The sequence below is a fragment of the Diadema setosum genome, chromosome 15, assembly GCF_964275005.1.
Source record: "Diadema setosum chromosome 15, eeDiaSeto1, whole genome shotgun sequence".
NCBI classification, from domain to species: Eukaryota; Metazoa; Echinodermata; class Echinoidea; order Diadematoida; family Diadematidae; genus Diadema; species Diadema setosum.
This window is the reverse complement of record NC_092699.1, coordinates 9,812,437-9,823,539: the sequence shown is the minus strand read 5'-3', so window position 1 is coordinate 9,823,539 and position 11,103 is coordinate 9,812,437. Positions and strand designations below refer to the sequence as shown.

Here is an 11,103-nt window from a genome sequence, read left to right as displayed (position 1 = left end):
CAAAGTTTATAGATTGAATCATTTTACAGTTTGGAGAATACACAAGTTTAAGCTGCTGTAGAAAGCAAGGTTCATGAAATAAAGTTTATAAAATCTGACAACTGCCATCGGATCTTACTCATCCAAAAACTCCAAATGAAATTATCTTGTGTGACTTTGGACGAACTACAATACTGTAAAACATGATATATTCGTGGCATGAAATTTTCGCGAATTGGAGCCGATGACCTTTTTCGCGGCATTAAATTTTTGCGAATTGCCACTGACATTCATTGCATATAGTGTAGACAAGAACTTTCGCGTACCGTACATTTTAATTTCGCAAATCTTGGCTCTTGTGAAATTCACAAAATTAAAATGCACGTGAGCATTCCTTGTTTTACAGTAAAATGTTAAGCACCACCACAATGTAGGCCTACAGCATGTACTCTGAGGAAAAAAAAGAAGATAACAGCAACATGAACAGCAGTTGTTTAAACTGCTTGTGATTGTGCATAAAAAACAAACAAACAAACATAAACTGTAATGTGCATCCTGTTCAACCAACTGGTGTAATGTACTGTAACATGAAGTTTTACATACTGTACAAGCATGTTTATTAATATTATGTCATTTTATGTGTGAAAAATCTGCAAGTAGGCAGTGGTCACTAAAAATACTTCAATGTGTGTTTTGTTTTTTCTCCCTGTTTTCTATTTTCCCTATTTTCAGTGCAACAACCGTTGACTTGACAATAGAGCTCCTTGCATCAGTGCAGGCTTCGTGAAGGACAACTGAGGATCATTCATTCCCTTGCCTGCAAGATACACTCAAACATCTCCCCATCTTCCCGTAACTGCCAAATCGCCATGGTTACAGAGGGGGCGCTGCCTGGATGCTTGTGAAATCCTGTTCTGATATTCCTCTGCGAAGGCTCCACTGCTGTGAAGTCTACAAGTTCTGAGGATATTTTGTTTGTGGGTGGTCCTGGTCAGCGTTGTCCTTGTAGCCGAATTCCAGCAAGAATTGGGATACAATCCGTTCATTGCCGACTGTACAACTGGACACCAGTCTACAACAGGACACCACGTCTGGACACCAGACAGCATGTTTTGGTGCTTCTGATTTTTACATCCCAGCACGATCTCTTTTGCTGTGCAGTGGTGGTATCAGTGATGTAGCTGCTGAAACCACACTTGTGCACTCACACACATACACACACACACATACACTGTCTTTAATACAGTGTATGTGTGCTGGGAAGAAAGTTTAGATAGATCTGAAGTAAACAGCAATCGCTCAATAATGACTTTGTGGTGTATTAGGACAGCATTCAGACATGTCTGTTTCACTGCTCAGCGCTGATTGGCCAAAGCACTTTTCCAGACCGAAAGGCTTACTACTTGTTAAGGCACGTTTATTGCTCGTGTGAAGTGATTGCTTCATCGCAGACTGTTGTTGTCGGCGGGCAAACCGTCTGTTTGTCTGTCTTTTCTCCCGAGGAGGACAAGATGGAAAAGCCATCGACTCTCTTGCCCAACAGCGGCAAGCGGGGACCAACCTGCTCCCTGAGCGGAAGCAGCTCCAGCGAGGGGGAGGGGTCGGACCAAGAGGACATCCCCCCTTCCCCATGCAGCAGCACGTCCAGTGGCCCCACCTACGTGCGACCCCCTGGGTTCACACACCATGGCCAGGAGATCAAAGTTGACCACAAGCCAAAGGTCAATGTGAGGATCAAGCGAAAGATCAAGCGCCAATCCATGATGAAGGACGTCCTGCCCAAAAGTCATGTGACCTCGCACCCCGTCGTCTCCAAGGGGGCGCCCAAGGAGGAGAAAGGGGCAGTCCCGGTGCTGCCCCCAAGCTCCATAGGTGGGATGAAGACCAAAGTCAGGAAAGGTATGAAGTTGACCATCCCAAACAAAGTTCAAGTATTGAATTGAAGTGTTCTCTTTTCTGCCCTCTCATTTGTTAAAAGGAGAACTGACCAGCTGTCAAAATGCAAAATGATGGGGGGGGGGGGGGGTGAGGGATGGGGATAGGGAATAGAAGAGGAATGGGATATAAAAGATTACAATGTACAGTGTACTGTTACATTGTAGCTGAATATTTATCTGAAGTTTTACTTGAAGGTGTTGCTACATTGTACATGTAAGCCTAACTTAAAGGACAAGTTCACCTTCTTTAACATAAGGATTGAGAGAATGTAGCAATAGAACACATCATTGAAAGTTTGAGGAAAATCGGACAATTCGTTCGAAAGTTATGAATTTTTGAAGTTTTTGTGCAGTCACCGCAGGATGAGAAGACTACTGCAGTGTATGATGTCACATGCGTACAACAATATAAGGAAAATATAAAGAGAATTTCCCAAAATTTCATCTTTTGAAAAAAGTACACATTCCCTTGACTCGTTACTGACATATGTTATGGGTAATATTATTCCCATTGCCTTCTAAGAAAGAGGCAAGTCAAGTACTCTTTTATTATACGAAAAAAAAGTGAAAATATGTTGAATTTTCTTTGTATATTCTTTATACTGTTGTACTCATATGACATCACAAGCCTTTAGTAGTCTCCTCATCCAGCAGTTCCAACACAAAAATTTTAAAAATTCATAACTTTTGCGTCGATTGTCCAATTTTCCTCAAAATTTCACTGATGTGTTCTACTAATATTGCTGCATTCTCTCAATCCTTATGTTTATGAAGGTGATCATGAACTTGTCCTTTAACTAAAATTGAATTGAAACAGTAACTCCCAAGTTCAAGAATGTAAAGCATTCAGAGCAAATATTGAAACAAAGGTTTGGAGTATACAATATGATTTTGTTTTTGCTTTGTTTTGCTATCAATGCATTACTCCATGCAGAATAATGAGAATGTTACGCTACATGTACAATGTATCTGTACAGTACATATTGCCTTCAGGACTCCTTTATTAAGAGTGATTTTAAGATGTCTGCTCTTCCCTTTAATATTTGTTGCCCCCCCTTTTTTTTTGCTCTAAAAAAAAAAGAAGAAGAAAAAATCATATCAGCCCAACTCATTCTCTCATCCTATTCCTTCCTCTATGACCTTCTGTCAGTCTCTGTGTCCGTCTGTGTGTTTGTCTGTCTGCTCTTACGCTGTATTTCCCTTTCTCTTTTATTTGTTCATTTTTTCCCCCCTACAGCTACAGTACTTCTGTTCATTGCATTATCCCCTGTCAGGGATTGATTAAAGTCAGTATTAGCCAGTCAGGAATTTACATTACCAGACTGCCTGTTGAAAACATTCTAGCTCAAGCAATAAATACATACAATGTATGTGCACTGTCGTTATAATTTGTTTGTTTTTTTAGATTTGAGTTTCATTAGTTTTGATAGACTGAGGAATCTAAATTGTCAAGCTGTCATAGGCTATTAAATTGTTGCAGCTGTGCCCATTTCGGTGATATGCTGTTTTTAGTAGTAGTAATATACGGATAGCATTTAAATTCAACTTCAAAGACAAAGAGGGAATGTACTGTACATGTATGAAGATAAGATGTGGTGCAATATACTACACATGACATTTTGACAAGATAAAAAGAAAGTTTAAAAAAGTGAAAAACATTTTGACTCAGGCTGTCTTTGGCTATATAAATTCAGAGCTACTATTGTACATTTGTATTGAACAGAGGCTCACAGAAACTCCATCATGAACAAATATTGGAGATTTTCTTTCTCTTTCTTCATCTTATTTCATGATTTATTTGCTTCAGATAAAAATGTTTTCGCTAAAGGAAATTCATGGAAAGCTGGTCAATAATCTGCACCTTATATTCCATTTTCTAGGACCGTCCAGATATGTGCTCAGTTTGTACAGATGTATTATTGTGCATCATACTACCACAGGGAAATCTGGGGGGCATTTCATTAAGCAGTTTGGTCGGATATTTTTCTGACAAACTGTTACAAGCTACTGAAATCCTTGCATCTGATTGGCTGAGAGCAAATTTGTCCGGGACAACTGTGTTGGACAAAATGCTTCATGAAATGCCCGGCCAGTTCTATTGAGACTTTCTCTCTTTTTCATCACAAGGGGCATATCAAGTCATTGTCTGTTCACTACACTTGATACAGTGTGTAGACTCTCTGTCTCCTTTCTCACCTCAAGGGGCATGTAAAGTCACTGTGTGTGTACTACACGTGTACCGGTACACCTGCGGTGTATCACACTCACACTCCCTCCTTTCTCATCTCAAGGGGCATGAAGTTACTGTGTATATTCACGTGTAGTGTACACACCTGAGTTTTAAATGCACATCGTGTAGGCTCTCTGTCTTCATGCCTGAAGATTTAATCTTAATGATATTGTACACATGCAGCAATGCTTGTCAGTCTCATTCTCCTCGTGTAGTTGAAGTGTGCAACTTTGTATACACTGTACATGTGAAGAAGAGAAGGCTCATTTATCTGTGGGTGCATTTATCAACTCATTTCTGACGTAATTTTCTAAACAACTTTCAGGGAGATTTTGGCAATTGATACATAAATTCATGCAAAGGTGTTTTGATTATGGGGTAAGAAACACCTTTTTAAACGGCAAAAAAAAAGAACTAGACTCGGAATTTGTCAACACTGACAAATTAGGTGATCCGATCTCTTGGGAAATCAATGATTTGAGTCCTGATCCCAATAGGCATGACTATACAGGTTTCATCTGTGTTGAGAGGACATTGGCCATGTGATGTTTGGAGTCTCATTTAGAAAAGGGAGTCAGACCTGCCATCTTTGGTACCGAATTCCGTATGCACTAACGAAGATACAGAATGAAGTATATTTGACCTTTGACCCCATTTTGCACACCAAAGATGGCATCTGAGCAAAAAGTAGTTATTTTGTGAAATGATTCTTGTAAAATGGTCCTTGCGTGTGCAAAATATGGGAAAGATAGGACAAGTATTCACCAAGATACAGGATGAAACATTTATGACCTTTGACCCCAATTTACATACCCAAGATGGTGTCCGATCAAGTAGTTGTTATTTTATGAAATAATGTACGTGACATGAACTAAACATGTGCAAAATATGGGGGGTAATAGAGGCTGTTTTTCTTGAGTTATTGCAAAGAAAGTTGCAGAAAGAAAGAAATATCTCAATACATCGAAGATAAGCTTTAATTTCAACCAAGTTTTTTAGCATGATCCAGACATCGTATGAAAAACAAAAGGCATATTTCTGATAGCGCAAAGTCTCAGCTACAACATATTAAAATCTGGGAGAAATTCACCGAAGGGTAAGTGAGCTAGTGCTCGATAAAGACAATCATGTCAACTTTCACATCTAGAAAAATTCCCTCCCATAGAGATAACACGTCATAACGAAGATACAGAAAAAAGTATATATGACCTTTGACCCCACTTTGCACAGACAAGATGGCATCTGAGCAAAAAGTGGTTATTTTGTGAAATGATCCTTGTAACATGGTCTTTACGTGTGCAAAATATGGGAAAGAAAGGACATGTATTTATTAAGATACAGGATGAAGTATTTATGACCTTTGACCCTAATTTACATACCCAAGATGGTGTCCGATCAAGTAGTTGTTATTTTATCAAATAATGTACGTAACATGAACTAAACATGTGCAAAATATGGGGGTGATAGGGGCTCTCTTTCTTGAGTTATTGCAAAGAAAGTTGCAGAAAGGAAGAAATATCTCAATACATCGAAGATAAGCTTTAATTTCAACCAAATTTTTTGACGTGATGCCGACATCGTATGAAAAAAAAGGGTACACTTACGATAGCCCAAAGTCTCAGCTACAACATACTAAAATTTGGGAGAAATTCACTGAAGCATAAGTGAGATAGTGCTCGATAAAGATAGTCATGTCAATTTTCATTTCCAGAAAAACTGCACTCCCATAGAGATAACACGTAAACTGGTCAAATTTGACAAGAATACTTTGAATCCATTTTTACGATGTGATGCCGTCATCCAATCAAAATGCTGTTATCATATTAATGAAAAAGCATTTAATAAGCTACAACATACTGAAATTTGTGTGAAAATTGGCAAAGGATAAGTGAGATACGCTCGAGTGAACTTGAAATTTGATGACGTCATTTTGAAAATTTACCTTTTTTTACTTTATTAAGAAATTTGATATCTTATAATCATTTTTTCAGCATCGCCAACCCATGAAATGATATGTACAACTCATCAGCTTTTAAAATATGTAAAGAAAATGGGGGGTCACCGTCCATCCTGACGAGTAAAATCGGATTTAAAATTGGCGGTTTTTTGGCATTGTTGCACTGTATATCGCCATTGACGCGCGCGCGTAATTTCAACTTTGACGGGCCCGTATGACGTCATGTTGAGTCGGATTGACTTGAAACTTGGTAGAAACATTCCTTGACATTTCAGACATCCGATCCGTGTGAAAAAATGGGAAATTTCTATTGCATATGAGCTGTGCGTGCGTATATGTGCGCGCGCGTACGCGTCCGTCCAATTTTTTCAATTTTTCAAAAAATGCTCCAAATGGTCTGAAACGTGTGCAAAAAAAATTTGAGCTCTATTTGAGCATACAAATATTTCAACGCGCGCGTATGCGCACTTTTTAATAATAAATGTGAATTTTGATAATATGAGTAGAATGCGCTTGACTTGAAATATATGTGACGTAAATTTCATTGAAAAATTCCATTCCAATAATGAGATATGAATGAAAATGTGTTTTCATATAATGACGTCATAGTGACGTCACGGTCGACTGATCACTATTATTTTACTTGCGCTGTCGTCTTTGCGACATGATACATATATGGTATAAGTTTGACATTGAGAGGCAGTGCACTTTCTGAGCTAACCTCTGCACAAATTTTGTCCAGAAATAAAGAAGATTAAAAAGAAGAACAAAGAACTAGACTCGGAATTTGTCAACACTGACAAATTAGGTGATCCGATCTATTGGGAAATCAATGATTTCAGTCCTGATCCCAATAGGCATGACCATACAGGTTTCATCTGTGTTGAGAGGACATTGGCCATGTGATGTTTGGAGTCTCATTTAGAAAAGGGAGTCAGACCTGCCATCTTTGGTACCGAATTCCGTATGCACTATAAACGAAGATACAGAATGAAGTATATTTGACCTTTGACCCCATTTTGGACACCAAAGATGGCATCTGAGCAAAAAGCAGTTATTTTGTGAAATGATTCTTGTAACATTGTCCTTGCGTGTGCAAACTATGGGAAAGATAGGACAAGTATTCACCAAGATACAGGATGAAATATTTATGACATTTGACCCTAATTTACATACCCAAGATGGTGTCCGATCAAGTAGTTGTTATTTTATGAAATAATGTACGTGACATGAACTAAACATGTGCAAAATATGGGGGTGATAGAGGCTGTTTTTCTTGAGTTATTGCAAAGAAAGTTGCAGAAAGAAAGAAATATCTGAATACATCGAAGATAAGCTTTAATTTCAACCAAGTTTTTTAGCATGATCCAGACATCGTTTGAAAAAACAGAACGCATATTTCTGATAGCGGAAAGTTTCAGCTACAACATATTAAAATCTGGGAGAAATTCACCGAAGGGTAAGTGAGCTAGTGCTCGATAAAGACAATCATGTCAAATTTCACATCTAGAAAAATTCCCTCCCATAGAGATAACACGTCATAACGAAAACACAGAAAAAAGTACATATGACCTTTGACCCCACTTTGCACAGACAAGATGGCATCTGAGCAAAAAGTGGTTATTTTGTGAAATGATTCTTGTAACATGGTCTTTACGTGTGCAAAATATGGGAAAGATAGGACATGTATTTACTAAGATACAGGATGAAATATTTATGACCTTTGACCCTAATTTACATACCCAAGATGGTGTCCGATCAAGTAGTTGTTATTTTATGAAATAATGTACGTGACATGAACTAAACATGTGCAAAAAATGGGGGTGATAGGGGCTGTCTTTCTTGAGTTATTGCAAAGAAAGTTGCAGAAAGGAAGAAATATCTCAATACATCGAAGATAAGCTTTAATTTCAACCAAATTTTTTGACGTGATGCCGACGTCGTATGAAAAAATCAAGGGCACACTTACGATAGTCCAAAGTCTCAGCTACAACATACTAAAATTTGGGAGGAATTCACCGAAGCATAAGTGAGATAGGGCTCGAGAAAGATAGTCATGTCAATTTTCATTTCCAGAAAAACTGCACTCCCATAGAGATAACACGTAAAATGGTCAAATTTGACAAGATTACTTTGAATCCATTTTTACGAGGTGATGCCGTCATCCAATCAAAATGCTGTTATTATATTAATGAGAAAGCATTTAATAAGCTACAACATACTGAAATTTGTGTGAAAATTGGCAAAGGATAAGTGAGATACGCTCGAGTGAACTTGAAATTTGATGACGTCATTTTGAAAATTTACTTTTTTAACTTCATTAAGAAATTTGATATCTTTTTATCATTTTTTCAGTATCGCCAACCCATTAAATGATATGTACAACTCATCAGCTTTCAAAATATGTAAAGAAAATGGAGGGTCACCGTCCATCCTGACGAGTTAAATTGGATTTAAAATTGGCGGTTTTTTGGCATTGTTGCACTGTATATCGCCATTGACGCGCGCGCGGAATTTCAACTTTGACGGGCCCGTATGACGTCATATTGAGTCGGATTGACTTGAAACTTGGTAGAAACATTCCTTAATATTTCAGACATCCGACCCGTGTGAAAAAACGGAAAATTTCTATTGCATATGAGCTGTGCGTGCGTATATGTGCGCGCGCGTACGCGTCCGTCCATTTTTTTCAATTTTTCAAAAAATGCTCCAAATGGTCTGAAACGTGTGCAAAAAAAATTTGAGCTCGATTTGAGCATACAAATATTTCAACGCGCGCGTACGCGCACTTTTTAATAATAAATGTGAATTTTGATAATATGAGTAGAATGCGCTTGACTTGAAATATATGTGACGTAAATTTCATTGAAAAATTCCTGTCCATTAATGAGATATGCATGAAAATGTGTTTTCATATAATGACGTCATAGTGACGTCACGGTTGACTGATCACTATGATTTTATAAAATTTGTCGACTTTGGGACATGATACATATATGGTATAATTTTGAAATTGATAGGAGGAACACTTTCTGAGCTAATCGAAACACAACTTTTGAGGAGAAATAAAGAAGAAGAAAAAGAAGAACAAAGAATCCGTACAGATACAGAAGGTGATCCGAGAGGATACTCGGATCACCTAAAAAAAAGGTGCGATCGCAAACATGTTTGAGCCAGAAACATGTTTTTGTGGAGGGTGATAAATGCAGAGTCAGTTTGAAACCTGTTAATAGCGCAGACCTACCCATGCCAACCACTGCCAACTACACATCTCTGTTCTTTGGGTCAAACTGAGCTGCACAGTGACAAGGCCTCTCTCTCCCTCTCTCTCTCTCTCTCTACTTGCGATGGAGATGATAAACGCAACAGCTCAAGAAACGTGATCCAAAAGGCCTTTGCAAATGCATTTTGATAGTGGGTATTGAAACACATACATGTTTCAAACATGGGAAAGATGAAGAATGCAGCCATAGACCTGTTCAATGCCATGAACATTGTTACAAACAGTATTCTGTGTTCCCTTTCTCTTAAACATCTTGTTCAATCCTGCCCTACTTCGAGTCAAGAGTTTTTCATCGGTGTGGATGGTGGCAGATGACAGGAAATTAAAAATATTCTCCTCTCTGTTCGTGCATCTCTTGAGGGGATCCAGAACCTTTTTGCCCACTGTCGACAGTGAATTTAAGGATGATTAAAAAACAGCTGCGTACGACATCCAAGTTACTTTTACTGGGCTTTTGCCATGTATTTTGTTTGTTTTTTGTTCACAATCCCACATACATGTACATTGGTTATATTGTAGGTTGCATGATATTTGAATCATTCGTCATACACTGGTGATACATTAATATATGCTTTGTTCTGCAGCAATATGCTTCATATCAGAAATTTAGCAGTGATACACATGCCAGTACATTGTTTTCGTGTTCCTTAGAATACAGGGAGGCCATACAACGGGTGTAGGGTTATTGTATGATACTCCTCCATTGGTGTTTGGGGAAACTTGATTTACACCACAGGTCCACAGACCAATGTAACATTGAATTATAGTCCAAGGCATGCAATTCATCAACCTACAATGAGCAATGTGAACACTATACAGACTGTACAGTATGTTACATTCCTCTGAAAGCACGAGATCCACTTGATGGTAACTGTAGGCAACATGACAATTATATTGACTGTGTGCAGTCAAGAAGTCAGATGAACAGGTTGTGTAGAACTCCTTGCACAAGTTGAGGTCAAAGATTCCTGGTTAGTGTGGCTGGGGTAGGGAAAGGGGAGGGGGAGGGGAGGAGGAGGGGACGGGATGAACTTGTTTGGAGTTGTTGTGTCTGTGCTGGATACTACAATGTAGCTTCTTTTTCTATGGCATAATGGTAGTCATGACAACCATATACTATATGTTTGTCTGTTTGTCATCTGAAGTCCTGGATACGAATTTATATTTACTTTTCACTCAACTGAATCGTAAACAGACACCTGTATGCAGCAATCAAGAATTCAGTGAGAATTCTATAGAGATACATGAAGGCAGGACAATACCAGCTTTGAACTGTTTGTTTTGACTGTCATCTGAAACAGATATGAATTTAGAGGAGAATTTTACATTTAAATATGTAGTGTCAATAGTGAGCAAGGATTAAACAGATTATTTTTACAAAATGAATAGGGATATATTTGTGGATTTCTTTTTTTTATCACTCATATTAGAAAGTCATCTTCTTTTGTAGTCGGTTCGCGTACTCTGCAAAGTGTATACCATACGCTTGTAGAATTTGTTATGAAAGTTAATTCTCAGAAAAAAAAAACACAAAACAACGACAATGAAGATGAGATACCTTCTGTTACGGGGGGGGGGGGGGGGGGCAATGTTTTTTTCCTTCTGTTTTTTTTTTTCCTCATCCATTCTCTGTTGCAAAAGCAATAATCTCATCTTACAAAGAGTGAAAAGGTGGTGAGTTTGTGTATTTTGAGCGGCTTGTTTTACACAATAGGCC

The 11,103-nt window shown here is 38.2% G+C and overlaps 1 protein-coding gene across 1 annotated transcript in view; it reads left to right on the top strand.

Annotated features, from left to right (window-relative positions):
- The first annotated feature begins 1,274 nt into the window (after window positions 1–1,274).
- The window catches only part of LOC140238992 (uncharacterized), a 37,490-nt gene continuing 27,661 nt past the window's right edge, over window positions 1,275–11,103 (top strand). Inside the window, exon 1 of the mRNA XM_072318888.1 lies at window positions 1,275–1,878. Coding sequence (XP_072174989.1) covers window positions 1,491–1,878 — 388 coding nt within the window. The 5' untranslated portion in view covers window positions 1,275–1,490. The remainder of the gene's footprint in view (window positions 1,879–11,103) is intronic.